At 36.1% G+C, this 27,276-nt stretch overlaps 2 protein-coding genes across 2 annotated transcripts; one reads left to right on the top strand and one right to left on the bottom strand.

Annotated features, from left to right (window-relative positions):
• LOC311087898 (collagen alpha-3(VI) chain-like) lies at positions 1-26,328 on the top strand. The gene is made up of 7 exons (XM_084121399.1): positions 1-247; positions 6,983-7,088; positions 10,189-10,782; positions 11,012-11,614; positions 11,903-12,508; positions 23,329-23,931; positions 24,220-26,328. The coding sequence occupies exons 2-7, from the start codon at positions 6,995-6,997 to the stop codon at positions 24,300-24,302; spliced, it is 2,583 nt and encodes an 860-aa protein (XP_083977525.1). The 5' UTR covers positions 1-247; positions 6,983-6,994; the 3' UTR covers positions 24,303-26,328.
• Positions 24,501-27,229, bottom strand: LOC311087861 (melanophilin-like; the record flags this gene model as incomplete). The annotated part of the gene is made up of 8 exons (XM_084121334.1): positions 27,005-27,229; positions 26,696-26,794; positions 25,799-26,017; positions 25,500-25,646; positions 25,316-25,387; positions 25,097-25,136; positions 24,678-24,772; positions 24,501-24,506 (listed from the first exon to the last, which is right to left on the bottom strand). Exons 1-8 carry the CDS (start codon positions 27,065-27,067, stop codon positions 24,501-24,503), a joined length of 741 nt encoding a protein of 246 aa, XP_083977460.1. The 5' UTR covers positions 27,068-27,229.
• Between the last annotated feature and the right edge of the window lie 47 nt (positions 27,230-27,276).

The following is a 27,276-nucleotide window of genomic DNA, read 5'->3' as shown; positions in this document are numbered from 1 at the left end:
GTCCCAGGCTGGAGTGATTGGCACTGCTCCTCTGGAGAGCACACAGTCAGCTCAACGGACGAGAGTCTCACAGCAAAGCTCAAGCACACAAGCTGATCAGCATTATCTGTGTCTGACCCATCCAGAACAGTTCACAGAAGGAAGATACCAGATAGAAGATAATGACCTAAGAGTTGTCTTTTTGCAGATATTTGAAATTCCATAGAAAGACTGTGGAATACAGCACTCTGAATTCTGTATTCCAGGGGTAAGTGGCTTAATTGTGCAAATACATCTTTGTAAAAGGAGCGTTTAAGTGCATGAGTGAGACTGTGCAAGATGGTGTGGCTTTTAATGTGTTTTGAGGCATGCATTCTAAAAAATGTGCTAAAATCCATTTTACTAAAATCTGCCGTTGCATACGCCTTTTTTACCCTATAAAGCTTGGTTTGTTTGTATGGCTATTCCAATGAACACATTGTGTAGGCAGTTTTACTTATTAATTATAGTTTTAAAGGTCCCGTTCTTCGTGATCCCATGTTTCAAACTTTAGTTAGTGTGTAATGTTGTTGTTAGAGTATAAATAATATCTGTAAAATTATAAAGCTCAAAGTTCAATGCCAAGCGAGATATTTTATTTAACAGAAGTCGCCTACATCGAACGGCCCGTTTGGACTACATCCCTCTACTTCCTTCTTTAATGACATCACTAGAACCGTTTTTTGACTAACCTCCGCCCACAGAAATGCTCCCTCAACTCTACCGAAATTCGTTTATGTACTTGCGCACTTCTTCTAACTTACTGTGTTTACTCAGCTCTACGGTGATTTTCTGAAGTAAAACTGACGCTTCATCTTTTGTGTGATGTACAATAAACTTTATTAAACTCATCAGTATATGTTTGATCATCATTCAGACAGCAGACTTGTAGGCTATTAATAAATAATGGATACATACAAACAGATGACAAATACGTTATAATAACCGTAATTAAACTACTAAACTATACCTGTTTCATCTCTATACAGCACTCTGACTCTGTAGGCATTATTGTCCGACTCGAAATGAACACCATTACTGAGAGTTTCTGATATTATCATCATTCCGTGAGATGATATTGTCCTGAGAGACTGAGCGCGAGCTCGTGAAGCTCCGCCCCCTGTGCCGTGCAGCAGCAGCTTATTTGCATTTAAAGGGCACACACTAAAACAGCGCGTTTTTCTGAGCCCCAAAAAATGACAATTTAAACATGCTGTAAAATCTGATCTGTTGGGTATTTTGAGCTGAAACTTCACATACACACTCTGGGGACATCAGAGACTTATTTTACATCTTGTGAAAAGGGGCATAATACGGGACCTTTAATGTTAAGAATTTACTGGGTACTGTAAATTCCAAAGCTTTGGGAGAAACAGGGAATTTTTCTTGCACCACAGGAAAAGGCATTGCAGAAGAGGCAGAGCAAAGTGCTCAGATAATAGAATACATGAGGAGGGGTTGTGTGCTAAGGGTGTGTTCAGAGTGAGAACTTCAGCAAAGTTTTTGAGACAACTGTTACAGTATGTAATCAAGTGTTTGTGATATGGTTGCACATAACCTAATTGATTCTGGTGTGTAAAATCCACATTTTACTAGAAGGATGTTTTGTAGAATTATCACCATAACTGTTTGGTTGAGTTGCTATGCTGCTTTTTGTTTATAGAGATGATATCTAACACAACCGGATGAGGATAATACTAATTATGAGATGGTTTAAACAGAAGCAAGAAGCAGAACAAGTCAGGAAGCTATGTTGCACTTTTCTACCACTGCAGACACTATTCAGATTTTTAAATTTTTTTTTATTGCAGCTTCTGCCCAGCACTGTAAAGACAGGGTGATGTGAAACACTTTTTCCACTGTCCCTGCCAGATTGACAAAGAATGCTGGGAGAGTTAGAGCTCAGACATTAAACTTAAGTGAAGCAGAACCAGATGTGGATCCTTGAAAACACCAGAAAAATTAGATTCATTACAGTTATTTCCCACTGACATACATACAATACAGACATAATTGTCACACATGCAACACCGTAGGGTACTAATAATCACCGTTTAGGGGTAGATGTATGAGGTATAAAGGTTTACTTCTAGTACTGTCCCGGTGACAAGCTAAAGGTAAAGGAAAAAAAAACCCCGAAGTGTTGCCTCTCAAATGTTGGGCCAGCTTTATGAAAGATTGACATGGAGAGGTTGTTATCCCCACTTAGACCACTAGAGGCCAATGTTGAGACACCTTGCAATACTCGAAAATACCTTGCAATATTTGGTGCTTTGGTTTTCAGGCTGAGTTTAAGGGGGCAGGGATTGAATTTGGTTCAAACGTATGTTTTTGATCTCATTACTGTTCCTTGAGCATTGAAACCTTTAATAACCTTTAATGAATTAGGCAGCAAAATCATGCTGGAAAATCCTGTGAGAGATTTCCATGATTTGAAAGTGTAATATTTTTGCAGTGTGCAGTTGCTTTTATTGTTGTTTTTGCCTCTGATTCATAGAGTTTGTGATTAATTAAATTTATTTGTTATTTCTTTCTTTGTACAGTGACAACAATTCACATGGAAATGCCAAGTTTTTCATATGGCTGTACTTGTAGTTATTGCTTCTCTGACACACTGCTATTTAGCACATGCAGTTCACATAATGTTATATAGTGAACGTTTCCATGTAAGACCATTGTGTGCTGAAGTCTGAAAATATTTTTAATTATTCTGCATCCAAATGAACTAAATGCCAACCGAAAGAACTCACAAAGTAATCTTGTTTATGGACCTCTTATTTTAGGTTTTAGCTGTGATAGATGTGATCAATAAGTTTTGTTCTGTTAGCATTGATTTAGTAGAAATTTATGTTGCAGTTTATGCTATTTATTTATGTTCCTGGTCTTTTGTGCACAATGCACGTAATTCATTTAAACTATATATATGGGTAAGGAGAGACCCTGATTGTAAAACGCTGTGGGTGTACAATAATAAAATGTGCTATATAAATGCTTCATTCATTACAGTTTTTTTTATTCGCTTTGGTACTATTTTCACAAGTTAGGTGTACATTTTCAAAACTCTTAATGCTAATATCACAACAGATCATCAAAAGTGCACTTTTTTCAAACATTTCATCATGTTTTCAATTGTGTAAGCACAATACACAAAATCACAAAGTATCCTTTTCACAACACAAAATAAGTGTTTCATAAATGTTTCATTCACAGTCACTGCCTTTCATAAAGCTCTTACTATCAAACGTTTGATTTGCATCTCTTCTTGTTCAGTTTAATACATGTGTCTATTATTTAATCCAACTGATCTTAATGGTTAATCAATGAATCATTTGGTACACCTATAGATTTCTATAGATATTGATTCTATACTATATCTATGGAACTTGTTTGCAATTTCTGATATGGATAACCAAATGTAATGAATTATTTTTACATAAGTGATTTATAGATAATAACCACCACGATGTTCAAAGTGTGTACACATGCATGTGTGTGTGTGTGTGTGAGAGAGAGAGTGTGTGAGAGAGTGTGTGTGAGAGTGTGTGAGAGTGTGTGTGTGTGAGAGAGAGAGAGAGAGAGAGAGAGAGAGAGAGAGAGAGAGAGAGAGAGAGAGAGAGAGAGAGAGAGAGAGAGAGAGAGAGAGAGAGAGAGATTTGCCATTTGTGCAAATACTGTAAAGCAGAATAGAGTATAAGGGAGAGGAAACAGTCAATGACTGTAAAACATCAGATTGATCAGAGATGTATCAGTAGAAGGGAGACAGATGGCATCAAATACAGCATTTTACATTTCAGTATGTATGCAATACTGTAAACATTTACATATTACATTTATGCATTTGGCAGACGCTTTTATCCAAAACGACATACATTGCATTTCAAGGTACACATTTACATTCTTATCAGTTCTAAACAGATTACCATGGTAGAGACTGCCGAATTACTGTAACTCAACCTTCATCTGTAAAGGTCCACTACAGTATAGATTCAGTCAAATGGTATAGAGTGAACTCATTTACTGTATTGCCAGCAAACTCTGTTAGCACAGAACCTCATGGCTGTACTTCATCACACCTTTTGATAACACACAGGATAGATACTATTACAAACATTATGGATTCAATTACTTCTAATGTGGCAACTGTAGCCTGTATTACTGTAATTATTTCAGCAACAACAGTGATTTGAAACATGTATCTTGCATTGTTTGCTGTTGAATGAGCTGATTGTTACAGTTTTTCTCAGTCGCTTTGGTGCATTTCTCACATCACTATTTACATTTGCACAACAGTTAATGCAGTTCTCAAAACAATTAGTACAAACTGCAAAACCTAGTTGATAACCTGCGAAAGCGTGTCACTTGCTCAAAATGGATAGCTCATTCCTCAAAAGCAAGTATTCATGTCGATGAAAGTGTCAGTGTCATCAAGATGAAAAGTCCTGACACCATTGTTTATGAACAAGATAGTCAAATGGCTTTGTCATGTTTTCATTATGACAGTTTACTCTGTAAATGTTTTCCACTGCAAAAAAAGTCAGATCTTGGTGACACTACCTGAAAATGCTCAAGACAGCACTATATACTATTTGCACAGCCATTTGAAAAATACAGTAAAGTTACACATTACTGTATTAGTGAGGTAACTAAGTACAAGACACTGAATATGTATGTTTCACATTTTTACTGCATTATGCTCTTTGCAATTCTAATTTGTTCACAGCATTGTGCAAAAGAAAAAAATACACCCTTTAGTTACAACAAACATAAACTCCCTTTGGGTAGAGCTGTGCACAACTGTAAACAATATTGCAGTACATATTGGAACTGAACATACAACATACATAGTACTGTAATCATTCATGCACATCCAGACGTTCCTCATCAGTGAAAGCTGAGATTCACCTGAGAGAAATTGTTCAATTTAGGAGACATTTTCAGGAAAAAAAAAAGATTTAAAAAAATGTGTAAAATTTGCTTGACAGATTTTGACAACTAGTTCAACATTTTTGTATGTAATGACTCAAGCAATGAAATGAGGACTATTAGTTTTATATGGAATGACTATTCAGCATTCACAAGTATAGTTAATTTTGACTGACATGACATAAGCAAATGATAATGTTATAAAACAGAAGAGAGTTGTATGAAAGCAATTGATGCATGTCCAAAAGCATTTGCAATTTGTTGGAAGGAATGATAAACTGCTACTATGATGTGCACAAATGACTAAATGTTGTGGAGGTTGAACTAACTGTTGTGCAAATGTAAATAGTGATGTGAGAAATGCACCAAAGCGACTGAGAAAAACTGTAAAAGTACTAAACTGAAAGAAGGTCATACTGTTGTGTTTCTGTGATTAAACCAAATGTTCTCATTACATATTACAATAATCTTGTGTTTGAAACAATGATTATGTGGACTGAAAAGTGTATAACTGTAATGAAAGCATGAGATCAGGGTTTGAAAGAATGACTAGCTGTGTTAAAAGTGTGATCAGTTTGGATTTTTGTACTAAGAGTTTTGAAAATGTACACCTTACTTGTGAAAATAGTACCAAAGCGAATAAAAAAAACTGTAATTAAATTATTCACACGCACGCACGCACGCACGCACGCACACACACACACACACACACACACACACACACACACACACACACACACACACACACAGACAGACAGACAGACAGACAGACAGACAGACAGACAGACAGACAGACAGATAGATAGATAGATAGATAGATAGATAGATAGATAGATAGATAGATAGATAGATAGATAGATAGATAGATAGATAGATAGAAGTTTACTTATGGAAGTAAAAATGTTGTTAGCAACTCTTTGTGTTGTTAACAATGATGTTTTTAAACAATTATGTTTTTAAAGAGTAGCATACAACATAATTAACATAATTGCAATTCATTCTTTGTGTTGTAAAATGGCAGGTGAATTTCTAATAAATTAATTAAAACTATGATTTAAAGGCACATTTCATTCAATATTGAACTAAATAAAACTGGAATGTTTGACTTGGGCCAATAAATGATTTTTCAGAACAAATTAAACTGTCCCAAATGGCTTTGGTCACGTTAACAGTGATTTTTTTATAGGTCTAACTCTGAGAGCCTCTTAACATGCACTGTAAATTAATATGTATTCCTCAGGTTTTTTTATTTTATCACATTTGCGTGTATGGTAACATGGCAGCCAACCACCAAAACTAATTAATTTGTACTATGACTCAAGGATTCAGTTCAGCAAATCTGAGACTGATGTGATGGAAAGCATGTCATTTTCCTATAGTCCAGTCTAAAAGGTTTTACAACAGTACTTTTCAGTGTGATTCTGAGCTCAACAAGGAGGGGACATTCTGTGTCCTGGCATCTGTCTGTCCACATGCTATTGCATTTTTGTTTGTGTCCAGTACTCTGATGCTTTTTTTTTCTTAATGTGTGGACCTCTTATTGCTTTGTGGTATTTACTGGCAAGTGAGGACAGTTGATGTGGGAAGAAATCTTTTTCCTCCTGAAATCCTGAAATCTGACAGCTGTGTGGATTTGGCTCATGGGGTGGAAACAGGTCACATAAATCTCACTGTGCTGCCAAAACTTTTCCTCTCCTCCTAAAAATAAGCGTAAACAGTCCTGAGGTATTTCAGAGAATGTTTATGTCATATTTTATGAGTAAAGATGAGAACACAAACAACCCAATAAATGACTATTTTTAGAATATTGATCTTTTGAGACCTATAATTTGATAGCAAAACATTATCAAACTGTCCAAGTTATGACAGAACTGTGGATGAACAACAGTCATATGTGTTTGTGCCATTGGAAGTGAGTAAAAGTTCTGGCATAAAGTGATGATGAGTGAGAGTAACAAAGCTTCAGAGGTGTATATACTCCATATAGTATGGTGTAAATTCTTCCCAAAAACTTAAAAGCAGTTTTGTTTTGTTTTTTCAGCTGTCTATTCCGATGCTTTTGTGGACAATGGGGAAGAACCGGTTGTTACATGCCCTTTTGGGTATAATGGCTTTTGGTCTATTCCCAAAACTTGAAGCTCAGGATGGTAAGTTAAGTTCAGCATTTTTTTTCTTTTTTTCTTAATTTTTCTTTGAGATGCAAACTTCCAGTTATGAGTGAAGACATGTTAATTTTACTGTGCTGCAGACAATTCACAAGTAAAAATCATAAATGTTTCCTTTGATTGGAAAGAGACCTTAAAATTAGGTGTTTTTCTTTGCAAAGCTTTTGTTAAATATTCAGTTTTTATTAGACCCCCCATTAATGCTGGTCACTTGAGTTAAAATTTTGAAATATAAAGACAGTGAAGAAAAACATCTACAGTTTCAGTAAAGGGAGTTGAGCACGTATTTAAATAACTGATTTAAATACTGTAAAGATATTCAGAGTGGTGTGCTGTAGTTTGTTTAGAGCTCCCAATGATCAAGAAGAATTCAACAGAACACTGAATTTCAAGTTTATACTAATCCTGAAGGGTCTCAAGAGCTACTGTCAGCATTGGGAATGGCCACAGCCAGTTAATATTGGCAACGGGTAATTCATGCAAAACGTTCCCAGAAATAACCCAATTAACATTCCCCCACACTGATAACAAGACTAGTTTTGTCACATTCACATTTTCTGCCTGCTGTGACTCCTCTGTTTTTAGTGCCTTCGCGAAAAGAGGCGTGAGATAATGGATTTTAGGTGTAACAGATTTTCAAAACCACCAACATCCATCCAACTGTCTTTCTGTCTCTCATCATCCGTTCACTAATTTATCCATCATTTCTGTACTAAATTCTTGAAAAAATAAAAAAAGTAGATTCACTTCAAATCGGATGCCTAAATTCTTTAAAGTATGGCAAGGTGTCACTGATTTATGTCTTTGAGACTTTAGAGATCATCAGCAGCTGATGATGGCTAACCACCCAGTGCAGCTTATGTCTTGAGAGCTTAATGTCTGATACGTATGTGTGTGCTGACTGTCTTCACTGTGTAACCATATAAAAAAAGAAAAAATGTTTCTCCACCATTGATACAGTGATGAACCCATATGTTTTCATCTTTGAAATGTTTGCTATGCATTTTTCACTAAATTCAAACATTAAAGACCCCGTAAATCAAAATTTAGTTTGGAAGTAGAATAAAGTTTTGTCACTTTTACTTAGTATGCACTTTCCTTTTAGCCATCAATATTTTTCTTGAAAATCAGGCCTAATGTATTGATGACTTGTCTTACTGATGTCCCTCACTTTAATATCTGTTGCAACCGATCCTCAAGCAGTAGCCTAAATTATGGCTCATGTCTGTGACATAACTAAAGATTATTGGCTATTTAAAAATCCTGGAAAAACCTTTTGTTTCAACAGGAATTATGTTATCACGAGAAATAAATCTGTGCTCATTGAGTGATTTCATTGAGTCTTTAATCATATGTGTGAAAAAGCCAGTACAGTTGAAACAAGTAACAGTAAAAGTGATTTTAAAAAAGTCCAAAGATGAGACAGAAGGGTCATGACTGGTGCTGTTATCACTGAATACTGTAACATGAGTCTGCATGCTCTGACTGAACACAAGAAGATGGAAAGATTCAATTGCCCAGGCAGCCAGAGGTGCCCGAATATACTGAAAGTTTGTAATGTACACACAATTATTCTAAATACACTGTAAATTAAATCCCCACAACATAATTCTACACAATTTCAGAGAATGAAAATTAGAAAGTTGCAGAGCATCTTCCTTGGTTCAGCAGACATGCAGTATAATGTGTTTGTTGTGTTTTTATGATGGATTGTAATTATCCATGATTATGCTTTACGCTTGCACCCTCCCCTGTCTCCCTCTTTCCGTTTTTTTTTTTTTTTTAACCCACACATTTTGCATTATATTTTTGTTTGTTTCTCTGTCCTCTCTCCACTTCTCCTTCAAAGTCCCCGGGTCAGCCGACCTTATACTCTTAATTGACGGATCAGAGAGCGTTGGAGCTGCCAACTTCCCCCTCGTCAGTGATTTGGCTGTCCAAGTGATTGAGGGGCTTGCCGTGGGCAGGGACACAATCCGTGTAGCCCTTGTGCTTTATGGTGCAGATCCCGAAATTCAATTCTATCTTAATACCCATGACAACAAAGAGAGTGTCCTCAGTGCTATCCGGGAGCTTGAGTACCCTGGCGGGACTGAGTCAAATCTGGGGGCCGCCTTGGAGGAGGTGGTAGACAGTCTGTTGGGCCAAGATGCAGGAGACAGGGCAGCGGAAGGGGCGCCCCAGGCACTGGTGGTAATCAGTGCTGGGGAGTCCACTGATGATGTCAGTCAGGGTGAGAAGGCCCTAAAGCAGGCCAGTGTGTACACCTTTGGTATTGCTGTGGGTGATTCTGCTACTGCCCAACTGGAAGCTATTGCTACAGACAAAAGCTTTGTTCTGTCTGCTCCTGATGTCAGAACAGTGGCAAGCATGGGTGACCAGATACTGGGGTCGTCGAGCGCACCATTGTGATTCAAACAGATTTCACAGAAGGTATGTAATTACCGTATGAGAGGGATTCCATAGAGAAACTGAAGAAAAAGGAAATAATAATCAGTACATTGTCACGGGCGTGGACATCTAAACAAATAATAATAATAAAAAAAACGTAATATTTTTAGGTGAAAGGTTTTAGTGTCCCAAAATATCTTTCTTTCTTTTTTTTAAAACAACATACGCATGCTGTGTTTACAAATGAGCCATACAAACAATTTTGTTTTAGTTCACTGTTCTTTTCAGAGTTTGTGTGTCCTATAAGATACAATATTTAGACTAAACCAAGAGTAGCACATCATGCAACCCATTAACACTCCTTGTATGTTTATATTCAGGATATTAATACATTTAGGTCATAGCATTTGTATCTATTTCAATTTTAAATAAATGATCACTTCATGCTAATTGATTTCCATTATTTTTACTACTTGTAATATATGTTACATAATTGATATATTACAACTTTTACTACTTTTATATATGTTAGCTTTATGGCAAGTAAAAAAATGGTGATAGTTAATACATTGTTTCTGTAAAACATCATACATTTTAAATTAATTATAGCTAACTTCTTCATAGGTTACCTGATTTTGGTTTGAATTTGCAGAAGGACTAAGTAGAATTTTTTCTTTTTTTTTTCTTTTAGCTTTGGCTGTTGGGAAAAGAGATATCATTTTCCTCATTGACAGTAGCATGGGTGCCACCTTAATCAATGCAGTGCGAGAATTCATCAAAAGGTTTGTTGACACCATACCAATTGGACCTGATCAGGTGCAGGTCGGAGTGGCCATGTTTTCCACCACCCCAAGGTCGGAGATCAACCTCAGCTCATTTAGTTCAAAAGAATCCCTAATCTCTGCTCTCAGAAGAATAAAACCCAAACCTTCGGCTGAAGTCAACATCGGGGCTGCCCTGGATTTTGTGAGAACCAACATGCTCAGACCTGAGAGTGGGAGCCGCATTCAAGATCAAGTGACACAGCTTGTGTTGCTCCTGACCAGTAAAAAATCTAAAGACAGTGTTCAACAGCCAGCTGAAGCTCTTCGTCAAATGGGTGTTCTAACTTTGGCTGCAGGCTCCAGAGCTGCTGATGAGGCTGAGCTCAAGCAAATAGCTTTTGATGAAGCTGTGGTTTTCATCCTGAAGGACTTCAGGATGTTGCTGCGCAACCCCAGATATATTATATTCCATCTCTCTACATTGACTGGTGTTGTTGTGACAGAGGGCCCAACTGAAACGGGTAATATTCTACAAACATACATGCAAATTGTGTTATTAATTTAAATTAATAAGATAAATATAGATAAACAAAATACTGTACAAAACTATATATATATATATATATATATATATATATATATATTTATGCACTTTTGCCCATTGATGCTGTCTTATACAAATTGAGATTCTTGAACTTCATTTTAAAGGTACTTAGACATCTAAAATTGTGGTCATACAAAATCTTCTAGGCACTACAGTTACTACAGTCCACACCCAAAAAGTTGTCCGAGACATTGTCTTCTTGGTGGATGGATCTACCTACGTTGGAAATAACTTTCAATATGTGCTGGACTTCATCACTGGCGTGGTAAATAGACTAGACGTTCGACCTAAGCGAGTGCGCATTGGACTAATGCAGTTTGCTGAGGGGCAGAAAACTGAATTTTATCTGAACACTCACAACACCAAACAGGATGTTCTCTCTGCCATTGCTCAGCTGAGGTTGATGGGAGGACGTGCATTGAACACTGGCGCAGCCCTACAGTATGCCCTAACCACCCACTTCCAGCAGTCAGTTGGGTCTCGTAGGAGGGAAAGGATCCAGCAGGTACTAGTGCTAATAACAGGAGGACCATCTCAAGATGAAGTCAAGAGGATTGCTGACCGTGTAGCTATAGAGGGTGTTTTGACTTTTACTGTTGGAGCTGGCCAAGTGGAAGAGAGTTTCCTTAAAACTGTTGCTTTTGTTGAAGATTTGGCATACTACAGAAGAAATTTTGCTGATTTGCCAAATGTTGTTGACAGTATCATGACACCACTGATCACTGTTGTTGGGGATACATCAACAACAGGTAAGCTGAATCATGCTGACAAAAAATCTTTCAGTTTTGTTGAATAATGTTTTAGTTAATAAATTAAGACTTATATAATGAATAATACAAAACAATTACTTTATTATAATATAATATAAAGAACACCTCTGGTCAACATATACAAATTACTTTTTGCTCCTCTCTATTTTTTAACACTCACAGTGTTTCACTTTTGTATTCAGAAATGTACAATGTAACTTCTTGTAGATATTTAAGCATTTTATTGTATTTATTGTATTGATATTTCTTTTTTTTAATCTTTCACAGATATTGCAATACCAGGTCCCTCAGGTGGAGAAAGGGATGTTGCATTCTTGATCGATGGCTCTGATGATGTCCGAGGTGACTTTCCCTATATCCGTGACTTCATTTCCAAAGTAATTGAGCCTTTGGATATAGGCTTTAATAAAGTGCGAGTTTCTGTGGTCCAGCATAGCGAGAGACCAAGTCCTAGCTTCTACCTGAACACTTACCAAACCAAAAATGAGGTGCTGAGAGCTGTAAGTGGACTCACTCTGACAGGTGGCAGAAGTTTGAATACTGGTGCTGCCTTGACTTACATGAAAAAGACCATCTTGTCACCAGCATATGGTAGTCGATCTGGCGAAAATGTTCCCCAATTTTTGATCGTTTTGACGGGGGGAAGATCAAGAGATAGTGTCAGAGAACCTGCGGTAGCCCTAAAGACTGATGGAGTTGTACCTTTTGGTGTTGGAGTGAAAAATGCAGATCCTAAACAGATTGAGGCCATCTCTCACAATCCATCATTTGCTTTCAATGTGAAGGAATTCAGCCAGCTCAACACAGTTCAGGAAAGGCTCAAGAACTATGTGAACCTTCCAGATCAAGAACTGAAGGTCTTTCTAGAGAAAGGTAAGAACATTTTAGCTTTTTATTTTGCTGTGGCCTTCTATATGCTTTTTTTTTTTCTTTTCTTTTTTTGGGTGCTGTGCTATTCTTTGTTTCTAAATATTTCTCATTGGTTTACTGTATCTTCGTGTATGCCAAAGATATTGCAAAAAAAATATTCTGTTTCTTTTGGATGGTTCTGATGGTACTAAAAGTGGATTTGGTGCAGTGTGTGATTTTGTTCAAAGAGTTGTTGAGAGACTTAATGTGGAGGAGAGAAAATACAGAGTATCTGTGGTTCAGGACAGTGACAGTCCAGTGGTTGACTTCTTTCTCAAAACCTACTCAACAAAGACGGAGGTTCTAAATGCCATTAAGGTCCTGAAACACAAAGGTGGACAAATAGCTAACACTGGTGCAGCCCTCCAATTTGTGAGGCAACAGGTTTTCACTTCTTCATCAGGGAGTAGACGACTTCATGGAATTCCTCAAATACTAATATTGCTGAGTAGCAGACCATCTAGTGATGAAATAATAGGACCTGCCATGAAAAATCTTAAAATAGGGATAGTAAGCATTGGTGTGAAAAATGCAGATCTAAATGAGCTGAAGACTGTATCAATCCAGTCTAAATTCACACATTATATTGATCGATTTGATGATTTTCCTTTAGTAGAGCCACACATTGTTTCAACTCTTAAGAATATCCCAAAAGAATCTGGACAAATTCCTAAAACAGAAGTTTTATAGACTCCGCTGGTAAGAGCTTTCACTATAAGCAATACATAAACAATTAGTTGTGTTTAAGTTAGGCACTGAGTCTGCTACAAACCTTAAATGTAAATATCATATAAATTGCTATATATATGATGTTTTAGGATGCGTGGAACTAAAAATTATTTCTTACTTAAATCTTTCTTCTTAAGTATGTTCTTCCATGTCCTTAGTTGACATCTTTTGCACATAAAGATGTTCATTCCATGGAAGTATTTTTGAACTGTACTTGCAAGAGCTTTTTCTTATTCAACGCTGTTCACATCCTGACCCACAAAATATTTTTGTCAAATGTTGTTTCAACTTGATTCTCCAAGTTAAGACAACTTACTAGGTTACATTATTGAAAACTCATAATCAACAAATCATCTGCTCAAAAATATTTTTATTGTAAATAGTTCAATGTTGCATAAATTTAACATTGGTTTTATGATACAATTCTTGTCAGGAAAACAGGTTCTAAGTAAGGGATTATTATTAAACAGTTTCATTATGTTACAGAATTTCACAACAATTTCATCTTTCACATACTTTCTTATAACAAAGAGTCTTTGCAATTGTAAATGACAACACCAGCAGTTAGTGTAAAACACTTAGAATCAGCTAAACGTAGAAATGCCAAAACACTTTAAGAACAATTCCATGTTGTTTCTACCCTTGCAGAGCAACTGTGTTGATAAAAATATTAAAGAACAGAATGCAAAGTAACATTAAGTGTCCCCTCAGCAAAAGCTTCAGAAATTCTCAAAATTAACAACCTTGCATTAAAAACACATCTAAACATTTATAATTCTGATATTTTTCAGCAGTACTTGGGTTTTAGGTGAAATGGTCGGTAATATCAAAATTCATGTTAGGAAAAAAAGGTTCTAAGTAAAGGATTATTATTTAACAGTTTCATTATGTTACCTAGAATTGTAACCATTTCATCTTTCACATACTTTCTTATAGGAACAAAGAGTCTTTGCAATTGTGAATGACAACACCAGCAGTTAGTTTAAAACACTTAGAATCAGCTAAACTTAGAAATGCCAAAACGCTTTAAGAACAATTCCATGTTGTTTCTACCCTTGCAGAGCAACTGTGTTGAAAAAAATTTAAAGAACAGAATGCAAAGTAACATTAAGTGTCCCCTCAGCAAAAGCTTCAGAAATTCTCAAAATTAACAACCTTGCATTAAAAACAACATTTATAATTATAATAATTCTATAATAATTTATAATTCAGATATTTTTCAGCAGTACTTGGGTTTTACTTGAAATGGTCGGTAATATCAAATTTGAACAGTGTCAAGTAACTGAAGACAAAGACTGCAAATGTAACATGTTCCCTCCTATGTATGGTTTAAGACCAGTCTATAAATTATATCTCAGCAGTTTGTTTCGAAGTCCATGTATCTTGGCAGAACAGTGGTCAGTTTTAATCTTCATGATTACTTTCTGCAGGAATTCGAAGGAGTACCTCATACTGCGGGGATATTCAAGGTTAAGGCAGTACACTGTAAAAAATTCTTTTGTTGACTTAACTCATTATTTTTTGTTATGTTTTTGCATGGATATTTTTAAGTTAAACTAACTTATTTATAAAAGTGTACTTGACAAATTTGGAAAAGTTTACCTGACAAGTTATGAAGTTCAATGAACTGATTTAATTTAGTTAAGTTAACTTCGAATTTAAGTTAAGTCAACTAAAGTTAAGTTTTCTAAACTACATCCAATAAGTTCAGCAAACTAATGTTAAGTTTTCTAAACTACATCCAATAAGTTCAGCCAACTAAAGTAGTGTTTTGAAACCTGCAGCAGTACCAAATAATTAATTACTACTAGAACATTAATTTGTAAAATACATTTGATTAAAAAAAATATATATATGGAAAATTAACGATCACTGATACAATTTACAATAGTTAAGTCACCTTTATTTACATAGCACTTTTTACAATACAGATTGTATCAAAGCAGCTTTACAGTGATAACATAAATAATACAACAAAGTTTGTTTCTAGAAGAAAATTGCGTCATCTTCCACCTTAAGTAAGGCAGATCAATAATATTGTTGAATATTAAATGTCCGCAACTAAGCAAGCCAAAAGCCAAGGCAACAGTGGCAAGGAACCAAAACTCCATCAGGTGACATGTCACAGAATGGAGAAAAAAACCTTGGGAGAACCCAGGCTCAGTCGCTCAGTTCTCCTCTGGGCAAAGAACGAACAGTGTATGATAATGATTCAGGCAGCATTACAGATCAGAAGTCAGATTGGATCAGAACATTCAGAATATTTATCCAGTTCCATCTGATTGGAAGTCAGAGTCACGCCGGTATGTAGACGAGTTTGTTGCGGATCAGTGCTGATGGCTGTAGTGTCGATGAGGCCTTCACAGGGCTGATGAGGCTGGCACTTCAGGGATGCGTTGTGGATGAGTCCAGGCGCAGGTCCACCACCTGATCTGGATACGGCCCGGATCCGGCTGACTTCAGTAAACCTTGGAATAAACAAAGACTAACATTAGCATAGATGCCATTCTTCTTATGATGTAACGAGTACATAAGGTGTTATAAACAATAAAAAAATTTTTGCAATGAACTGCAATGAAATTGCAGAAAACAACCTCATGGAAAGGTGTTTTACACCGGTCTCAATGCATGTCTTGTGGATTAATTTGTTAAATAACATTAAACAAGATCAACCCACAGCATTCAATATAGAAACATCCTTTGTTCCAAAATAAACCGTTTAAACATTGTTAAACACATTAAAGACCTATGAATTGGCTAGACTGCTGGGTAATCGATGTCTGCCAGCCCAGAAAAGTTATTAAAAAAAATTGTTACAATAGTCCAAGTGACTACAGTGGCTCAACCTTAAGTTTATCAAGCGACGAGAATACTTTTTGTACAAAAAAAACCCCAGACTATTTTCAACTATTCATTTTATTTTGTGTGGGCCTCTGAATGAGCTCATGAGAGTGCCACAACGCATGTGTGAGAACTGAGAAGATGACGCTCGCGATCATTTGATGGGAAAGTGTGAAAGGTAAGCCATTAATTTTGCGGCACTGGTAAGGCACTTTTACGTTTTCTTCTTGGTTTCTCACGATTTGGACATCCAGGAAATGCACACTTTAGAACCATTTAAAACACTACATTGAGACCCATCTGCGTCATCTTCTCAGTTCTCGCGCATGCATCGTGGCGCTCTCGTGAACTCACGTCAGAGGCCCACATGGAAGAAAATGAAAAGTTGAATAAAGTCATTATTTTTGTTTGTTTTTTGCGTACAAAAAGTATTCTCGTCGCTTGATAAACTTAAGGTTGAGCCACTTTAGTCACTTGGACTATTTTAACAATGTGTGTACTAACTTTTCTGGACCGGCAGAATGAAATTGCCTAGAAGCCTATGGAGAAGTGAGACAGCTCACAGATTTAATCAAAAATATCTTAATTTGTGCTCCAAAGATGAACGAAAGTCTTAACCCGGATTTTCACCAACTGCGGAACGGCTGCGGATCGGCTCCGCTTCGTGTCGGCTCTGTGCTCCATCATCCTTCAATACCCACCAGGTCCGGATTTGTTGCGGAATGGCTGCGGCCATGACTGACAGCTGAGGTCACAAGGACCCACGAGATTCACGTATATGATCGCGCGATATAAGTGCTGAATTGTTGCGGAGCTCTCCGGCATCCGGCAAAAATAGAAGCTCTGCGTATCTGCTCCGGAGGGCTGCGGATCGCCGGAGTTGGAACGCAGCCGTTCCGCATTCAGTGAAAATACACACATTGACTTTAAAGGTGCCTTGTGTCAAAACAAATAAATTCATACTCCACATTCCATACCAGATGGGGGCAGTATACCTCCAGAAAGTGAGTTGGTCTACTCTAGAGTATGAATATGACATCTTCAAGCTACTCCCCTTCACCAGTGAATATGTTCATATTCGTTTTGTTCATATTACATTTTTATTGTTAGTTTGAATTACATTAATTTGACAGACAGCATTCGCTGATGTTGACCAAGCTAGCGCCAACGTAACCAGAGCTGCCAACTCTCACGCATTCACCGTGAGACACACGCAATTGACACTTTTCACACGCTCTCACGCCACACATCAATTTTCTCACGCACAGAAAAATCGCGAAGCAAAGAGGACACGGAGACCGACAGACTAGACAGAGCAGGTTAGTTATGATATAAAAAAAATCTCAGCTCTCAGATTCTGTCAATTTTATTACGCAATTCAAACAATAAATACCGCTTTGGCGCTTGTTAATGTTACACGACAGATCCCTAGCGCATGTGAACCGATCATCTCTACTAGCTAATAGTAAAAAACACAAACACTGTTGAAAGATACAGTAGGCTACAACTTACCAAAATGTATTCCTCATACATAATATCGACCAATCAGTGTTTTTTATCAGCGTGAAGAGGTCAATAACACAGTTGGAGAACAATTATGTCAGATTTACCTCAGGAAAGCCATTTAATAAACATAATATAGGTCACGTAGTTGGCAAGAAAAAAAGAGCTATAGAGATTGTGCTATACATGTGTACTATATTACAATACTATATTTATGTACGTTATATATACGTTTATCGAACAGCCTTCGATACATTTCTGTTATAACTTCCCGAAAAAACTACACAAACATATAAAACAAACTTCTAACGAAATACTAACAGCATCTTACTTACCAATCCAAAAGAAATGTTGCAAGTTTGGAGTCGAACCTCATTTCTTTCATGTCCATTAGTTGTCTCCAGCGATGGAAAGCAGTGCCAATGTTTACTCTGGTTCTGTTCCTTTTTTTTATCAGATTTTATTTGAATGTAGTAGTGGGCAGTAGGCTACTTTCCACACGATTGACATCAGGTTCAAGTACGCCCACAAGCCGTGCGAGTTATTCGTGTATTGCATGTTTGACTGGTGGTTATGTTGCCCGCATACCGCCTCCCATGGCCGAAACTGGTATTACGACACCTGTCGGGCCGTGGCTAATAATGCTAATGCTAATTCAGGTTGATATCTCTGCAGCACTATAACTTGTCATTTTTTTAATGACATCATCGCCCTTATTTCTTCTCATTCTTTTGATGCGTGTAGCTCATTTTTTGGACATTTTTACCTCAATTCTGACACATGGCACCTTTAATGGAAACCTATTGACTCCACCGCCGTTCCGGAGCGGATCCACAGCCATTCCGCAGTTGGTGGAAAGTAGGGGTTATGGGGTTGGAACAACATGAGGATGAGTAATTACTGAATTATTTTACAAGAAATGATTAATGCATGACAGAATTTTCATTTTTGGGTGAACTAACCCTTTAATATTTTTGCTTTCAAATGCCTAAAACTTCAGACTACAGGTTTATAAACGATTCACATGATGAATTTAGGAAGATGGTTGAAATGTGTTCTCAAATTACAAGTGACTCAAACACGCATCACTGAAACATGCAGTGTGTGTCAATCACAACCATTTCCCATCTTAATAAAAACAGTCAAGTTTAAAAGTACAGATATAATAAGTTACTTATTTTACCCACATCAATTCAAATTGATAGTTAATTTTAAGAATTCCCAAAGATTACAGTGAAAACTCACCTGTATCTGGTGCTCTGCAACTGTTATGTAAGTTAGTGACTGGAGTAAAAAATCCGGTTGGTGAACAAGCTTTTAGTCAACTTGACGGAACCTGTGAGTCAACACGAGGAAATACAATGAGATAATCTTCTATGTGCAAAACACTCTGATTCGAAATACACTCAATAATCTTAAATTCGTGACAACATCGTTACTAATTCACCCTATTATCAAGATTCCTTAAAACATGAACATGCGCGACGACATGGCACAAGATCCAAACTCCGAAGAATAGTAATAATGAAAACATCCAAACCACAGACGTATTAATTGTACATCACCCATATCGATTCAGTTTGACATTTACTTTTGTAATTCAAAGATTGTGGTCAAAACTTACCTATATCTGGCGCTCTGCAACTGAGTTGAATTGAAGTGACTGAGGTAAAAAATTCCGGTTGGTGAACAAGCTTTTAGTCAAAGTACTTGACTGAATCTGTGAGTCAACACGAGAAAGTACAATGAGCGAATCTTCTATGTGCAGAAATACACTCAATAATCTTAAATTCGTGACAACATCGTGAGTAATTCACCCTATTATCAATATTTCTTAAAACATGAACGAAATGGCGCGAGGCCGGCAAATTCCAAACACTGAATAACTTAGTAGCCTAATAATGAAAACCGTGACATTTCAAACCACAGGCGTATTAATTTTTTTAATTCAAATATTTTGGTGAAAACTTACCTATATCTGGCGCTCTGCAACTGAGAAACTGAGGTAAAAAAAAAAAAAAAAAAAAAATCCGGTTTGGTCCGGTTGGTGAACGAGCAGCTTTTAACTTGACTGAAGCTTGAACACAAGGAAGTAAAAAAAAAAAAATCAGCGATGTGCAAAAACACTCTGACTCGAAATGGATAATATAATTCTAAAACGAACTAAAAACTTGCATCCACTTTCACTTACTCTGTATCACTCCTTCTGAAGACACGTAGCAGCTAAGGTCCAACAGGGAAAATGATCCGGTTTCCGCGGGCTTCTCGAAAATTCTCAGAGAGAAAAAAATTATTCACCGAATCATCTTGAGAGGTTCATTTTCATGAATCGCTCAAATCCGCTCGTTTCTGACCATGAATAAAAACTGAAACAGCTAGACAATTTTTTTTGTGTAATTTAATTAATTTGTGCTCATAATTTTAAATAACAGTAATGTTTTTAATGTAGGCTATCGTTACACACTAAAATAAAATTGAAGTTTAGGTTTTAATGCAGTCTACCAGACAGCAAGATATATAGATAAATTAAGTTTAGTTTACTAAGTTTAGTTTACAAAGTAAATTTACTTCTATTAAAGTCATTTATACTTCATTAGAGTATAATTGAAGTAAAACCAGCAGAAAATTTAGTGCAGTTGTTTTAACTTACATTTATAAGTTAAAATAACAATTATACTTGTTAATTCAACAGAAAATCTAGTGCAGTTGTTTAAACATACATTTTTAAGTTAAAATAACAATTTAAGTTGTTCATTCAACGTTCAGTCTAGTTGAGGACAAGAAAACTTAAAATTTATTGTTGTCTGGACAATCTAGTTATCTCTACTCACAAAAATAAGTTGAAATAACTAAATTGCAAAAATATTTTTTACAGTGTAGATTGTGCCCATTAACAGAGCAAAGCCAGTGGGTATGTCTCTGAGATTATGGAGAACAATTGTCTCTTCTACCACCACAGCCACGTTGGAGACATCAAGAGGAAATGCATCATTCAGGACACCTTTGTGTCCAATCAGTAGTCCAACACGCATTCCCTTCATAACGACATCCAGGGTTTCACCATGAACCTAAAACAAATGGACAGTATCAATCCTAATTCAAAAGGCATGTAATAGATTTGTTCTATAAAATGATAGAAATGGTCCAATAAAAGAATGACAATTGTACTAAGCCATATCATGATTTTACTTTATTTCAATATATGCTCTAAAAGGCTGGGATGACAGTCAAAACAAGCCACTGGAGAAGCACAAATTAGGCTAAAAGCCAGTGTATGGTCAATTATTTATTATAAACAAAGACTAAAATGAAGCAAATTAATTAATTATTTATTATTATAGACTCCGGAATTAAATAAATAAATAAATAAATAAATAAATAAATAAATAATAATAATAATAATAATATATATAACAAAAACAAAATCATGACAGTTTTATTCTCCATCCCTACTGCTCTGCAATGAATTCAGTATCATTAGTATGTTAACAATGTGTAAATATATTTTCTTACATCACATATCTTGATTATATCCAATCTTTCGTTTGCGTGCTTGTGATTTATCATGGGTTCATTATCATTAACGGCTAGCAAAGCAACGTAGTAAAAATCTAATAGTATTTTTATTTTTCAAATAATAGCTAATTACAGATCAATTCAGACTATTCGTGCACATCCCTAGACAAAAGCCATGAAATTGTACAATGAATAAAGAACAGCAAGGACTGAATTAAACATATTATGTCATTGTATTAGGCCAGCAGCGAGTTCACAAATAAAACAGTAAAAAATTAAAATATTTTAAAAAGTTCACCTTACCTTATTTTATCTTATCATGAATGTCCTTCATATAGCTTCTTGGCTGACTCAGGAACACTCTGTAGGGTGACACGCCTTGAGGTGACAACTTCGAGGAGGAATCAACAGCGTAACTGTGAAAAAATAAATAAAAACAGTAACAGACATCAGAAGCAGCAATATAGACAAAGCCCATGAAATTGTACTCAAAGAACAGCATGGTCTGCATTAAATTTGTTGCGTGATTGCATTAGACTTGCAGTGAGTAAAGAAGTTAAACAGCAAGATTTTAAAGATTTATATGTTTATTATACCTTATTGTAACATGAATGTCCTTGGAGTAATGAGCAGCTTTCCATCAACAAGGTATGCGACGAGGGGGATGTAGTCATTCAGCTGTTCAGGTTGGACAGCCATTGTTACTGCAGGGTCTTTTTTGGCGAGCTGGTAACACCTTAGATGTTCCAAGCCATACAACAGTTCAATAAATAAATGTTCAATGCGACCATCCACTGATAATTTGGTTAAAATCCTGTATCCTTTTTTACGTTCTTTTAAATGATTTTTAAGTTCGGCTTGGGTTTGAAAAGTTTTTAAACAGTCTTTATGAATACAGGTGAGGCCTGAACTCCTTCGATGATGCCCATGACACTCTTTGTAGTGCTGTAGTATTCTTCCCTGACCATTAGTAGAGAATGCACAAAACTTACATCTCCACTTCATTAAGGGAACATTCTTGAAATCTGTCAAGAGGAAGAAGAAAAAAAAGAAAAAAGAAAAAATGTATTGCACGTTCTCAATGTAGGTCAGTGAAATGCTTAAAATCTAATATTAGATTTTATTTTATTATATAGATGGAAGGTGATATTTTAAGCACCTTTGCACTGCATTACTAATCTCTACAAAGATACAAATAAATCCAGTAGCTGCTAACATGTTAAAAATCAAGACAGTTTGAAGACTGTGAGAGGGCGCACGCGCGGCCGGGGCTCTCTCTCTCTCTGCTCACCAAAATGGTCGCAATTTCGAGCCTTGTATTATAGTCCAGTCATTTTAAGCAAAAATGGGGGTCAACCTTGAACAAATTGCAACAGAAGCAAACTCAACTGATTTTGTATCCTCAATATGTCCTGAGTAAGGAAAAAAAACCCCCAAAGAATCCCATTAGGGGAAAGTTTAGAAAAAGACCCAAATATAGCCTATTCATACGCCTATTCATTCTTTTTCTTACGTGAATTGGGTAAAAATTTTAACCTTTAGATATCACCATGAAAATTACTGAGTTGATTACTTACATCAAGACAAACAAAAAATTTATTACAAGTTTTTTTTTATTGTTTGTTAACATGGACAAACGGTGCATAATCTAATTACGTATATGTGCTAATTTGCATAAATACCACAACAGATCTAAACATTGGGTGTAGCCAGGTGAAAATGTCTTGTTGAATCTTGTTGACATATAACAGTAAAATACTTAATGTTAAGGTCTGAATGGAACCCATTTAGGCTACCCATGAGCATTAATACATAGAGGCAGGAAGAAGTACTTTAGAAACCAGCCTTTATTAATTTTTAAGAAATGGGGTTTGGGGCTGGATCCATGGGACTGTTTCTTATTATATTATATCCCATCTCTCTACATTGACTGGTGTTGTTGTGACAGAGGGCCTAACTGAAACGGGTAATATTCTACAAACATACATGCAAATTGTGTTATTAATTTAAATTAATAAGATAAATATAGATAAACAAAATACTGTACAAAACTATATATATATATATATATATATATATATATATATATATATGCACTTTTGCCCATTGATGCTGTCTTATACAAATTGAGATTCTTGAACTTCATTTTAAAGGTACTTAGACATCTAAAATTGTGGTCATATGAAATCTTCTAGGCACTACAGTTACTACAGTCCACACCCAAAAAGTTGTCCGAGACATTGTCTTCTTGGTGGATGGATCTACCTACGTTGGAAATAACTTTCAATATGTGCTGGACTTCATCACTGGCGTGGTAAATAGACTAGACGTTCGACCTGAGCGAGTGCGCATTGGACTAATGCAGTTTGCTGAGGGGCAGAAAACTGAATTTTATCTGAACACTCACAACACCAAACAGGATGTTCTCTCTGCCATTGCTCAGCTGAGGTTGATGGGAGGACGTGCATTGAACACTGGCGCAGCCCTACAGTATGCCCTAACCACCCACTTCCAGCAGTCAGTTGGGTCTCGTAGGAGGGAGAGGATCCAGCAGGTACTAGTGCTAATAACAGGAGGACCATCTCAAGATGAAGTCAAGAGGATTGCTGACCGTGTAGCTATAGAGGGTGTTTTGACTTTTACTGTTGGAGCTGGCCAAGTGGAAGAGAGTTTCCTTAAAACTGTTGCTTTTGTTGAAGATTTGGCATACTACAGAAGAAATTTTGCTGATTTGCCAAATGTTGTTGACAGTATCATGACACCACTGATCACTGTTGTTGGGGATATATCAACAACAGGTAAGCTGAATCATGCTGACAAAAAATCTTTCAGTTTTGTTGAATAATGTTTTAGTTAATAAATTAAGACTTATATAATGAATAATACAAAACAATTACTTTATTATAATATAATATAAAGAACACCTCTGGTCAACATATACAAATTACTTTTTGCTCCTCTCTATTTTTTAACACTCACAGTGTTTCACTTTTGTATTCAGAAATGTACAGTGTAACTTCTTGTAGATATTTAAGCATTTTATTGTATTTATTGTATTGATATTTCTTTTTTTTAATCTTTCACAGAGATTGCAATACCAGGTCCCTCAGGTGGAGAAAGGGATGTTGCATTCTTGATAGGCCCTTTCATGACCACAGGAGATGGGTAGTCCATTTGTTCCAGAGACTGAGCAGCAGACCTGATTGCTATCAGTTTATGCGTTAAAATCACTGTGTGTGGTTCAGAATATATTATGAGGAATCGAGAAATAAAACTAATATCACAAATACTGGGATTTGTATCTAGGAACTGTGGTAACCATCTTTATGTGTTTTCATTTTAAACAATATGTCTATTGTTTTATAATCTAAAACTGGACAAAAATCAGTTTGTGAAATGTTTTGCTTAAAAAGCCTGTGCTATATTTAAAATAAATGCCATTTGGTTTTATATTTTGTTATGTAATTGCAACATATTTAAAGGGATAGTTCACTCAAAAATGAAGATTCTGTCATCATTTACTCACCCTCAAGTTGTTCCAAACCTGTATGAATTTCTTTATTCTGCTGAACACAAAAGAAGATATTTTGAAGAATATGGGTAACCAAACAGTTGATGGGCCCCACTGGCTTCCATAGTCTGAAGAAAAAAGAAAAAAAAAGAAAAAAGAGAAAGAACCCATAGTAGTCAATGGGGCCCATCAACTGTTTGGTTACCCATATTCTTCAAAATATCTTCTTTTGTGTTCAGCAGAAGAAAGAAATTCGTACAGCTTTGGAACAACTTGAGGGTGAGTAAATGAGTACATGATGACAATTTTCATTTTTGGGTGAACTATCCCTTCAAGTGTAGCAAAAGAAGAGCAAAATAAATCATAGCTCTTTGCATTTTATACAATACAAAGATGATTGAGTAAATGACAGATTACATGTTATCGAAAATGCAGTATAAAACTGCTCTTACTAATTGGAAATTCATGCAACATCCTTGATGGCTGAGGAGCCTGAATGAAAAAGGGAAGAACAGAAAACTATATTTAGCCTCTTTCTGAAGTTGCTATATATTGCTCGATTGTGTTAAAAAAAAAAGATAACTAAAAAAAAATATATTAATTATATATATACAAGGTCATGCAAATCTAAACAGGAATATGTGACTGTGAGCAGCTGGATCTCCACATACCCGTCTACGGGACGTCTCCACTGTCATCCCTGCAGCACTCAAAGCAGCAATTCTTTTCTGAATGTCTGTAACCTTGAAGTAAGAAATAAGCAACTTTTAACAGACAACTTTGGCAAGATATGGGAAGTTTTTGAATTGGAGTGCATTTTGGAGTACATTTTGATGTTTAGACTGGGTGGCGTACCCCGCTTTGAGTGCTCTGGACACTGGCGGCTGCCATTGCAACTTTACCCTCCAGTTGCGACAGTTCACTGCTGGTCGTGTTACTAAACTCAAAGGAATTCACTCGCTTCTGCTTTTTAAAGGATTTATGTAAATTCGGCTTTGCTTTCTAGAGTATAGAATTAGAAACACATCAAAATTATTAAGAACAGCAGAGTGGGTTCAAGTCAAAGCTGAACTAAAACATTTGTAAGGAAATATAAATAAAAATTCACACCATTTTTAACAGGCTATTATTGCTGCTAGATCTCATTCTCTTACCCACTCAACCTCAAGAGGCCACTCATGCCTGACATTTCTCATAGCTGAAGTATGGTAAAGGGCCCCTTTCTTTGGGGAGTCCTCTGAAGATTTCGTTGCATCCTCCTCATCAGACGATAGGCCTTTGTCACTTATATTTTCAGTAAGTTCATCAAGCTTTTTTCTTAGCTCAAGCTCCTCTAAGTCAGCTGGAGACAGATCCTCCTCTTTCTGCTCAACCTAAAGGGAGAGCAGAAGAACTACATGAGGATTTAAAGTCAGGAGGGCCCTTTTGATACAAGTGTTTCAGAGATGCTAAGTTATATTTCATGGACTTATTCAGAAATGTTGATGACACGTTTATCCTTTTGTGGGTGAAACCAATAAAGGATGCTACTAAATGTTTTTTTTATTTTTTTTATAGCAATGTATAAATGCACACATTCAAAAGTTTAGGGTCAATTTTTATAGACATTTATGCTTTTATTCAGCAAGGATGATCAAATGTGACAGTAAAGACTTACATTCTTACAAATAAATGATTGAATGAATTTAAATGATTGAATTGAATGTTCTTTTTATCAGAGAATCCTGAAAAAAATCTATCACGTTTTCTACAAAAATATTAAGCTGTACAACTGTTTTCAACATTGATAATAATAGGAAATGTTTCTTGAGCACCAAAGCAGCATATTAAAATGATTTCTGAAGGATCATGTAACACTGAAGACTGGAGTAATGGATGCTGAAAATGTAACCTTTACAATAAAATATAAAACAGTTATTTGTAATATTACAATATGTAATATGCAAAATCACTGTATTTTTGATCAAACAAATGCAGTCTTGGCAAGCATAAGACACTTCATTAACCTAAAATAATAACCTGTTGGGTACGCAAATTTACTTTAAACTTACCAGCTCTGCTGATCCCCCAATTACCGGTAAGGTAATTTTCTGCTCCAAACGGCTCAGAAGAGTCTCGATTGCTGACATACGCTCGTTGAGCTCAAAAATCTAGTGTCATAGAGATACAAAATGCACTGTATGTGTTGCATTTAAAAGAAAACTGTGAAGCCACATTAGGTTATAATAGTATAATGGATGTTAAGTCTCTTTAGCTTTGCATTTGAACAAAGATGTAAAAGTGTCACATGTCAACAAATGTCACATCAGTTTGACAGGTGATCATTACAAAGATGTTTGTCATGATTTTTCTTTTACTACCTGTGGAGGAACTTCATGTGGTGAGGGGTCTCTAAGTAGGGCAGGACTGTATATGACATGCATCTCAGATTCATCATCATCCTCCGAGTCTTCCAGGCTGTAAGAAAGCTCACGGTGGAGGTGATAGTTCAGCCTGGTCTCATTGTTAATACGTAGGTATTAATACGTAATTTTCAAAGATAGAAAACGTACTTTTTTGTACGTTTGGATGCTGAAACGTATAATATGGACGTATCTGCAACGTTTAAACGTACGTATTATTACGTTTTTAC

This window comes from Abramis brama, assembly GCF_963993115.1.
Source record: "Abramis brama genome assembly, chromosome: 8".
In the NCBI taxonomy this organism is placed as follows: Eukaryota; Metazoa; Chordata; class Actinopteri; order Cypriniformes; family Leuciscidae; genus Abramis; species Abramis brama.
The sequence above is the reverse complement of the archived record's forward strand: the minus strand, read 5'-3'. Positions and strand labels throughout refer to the sequence as shown.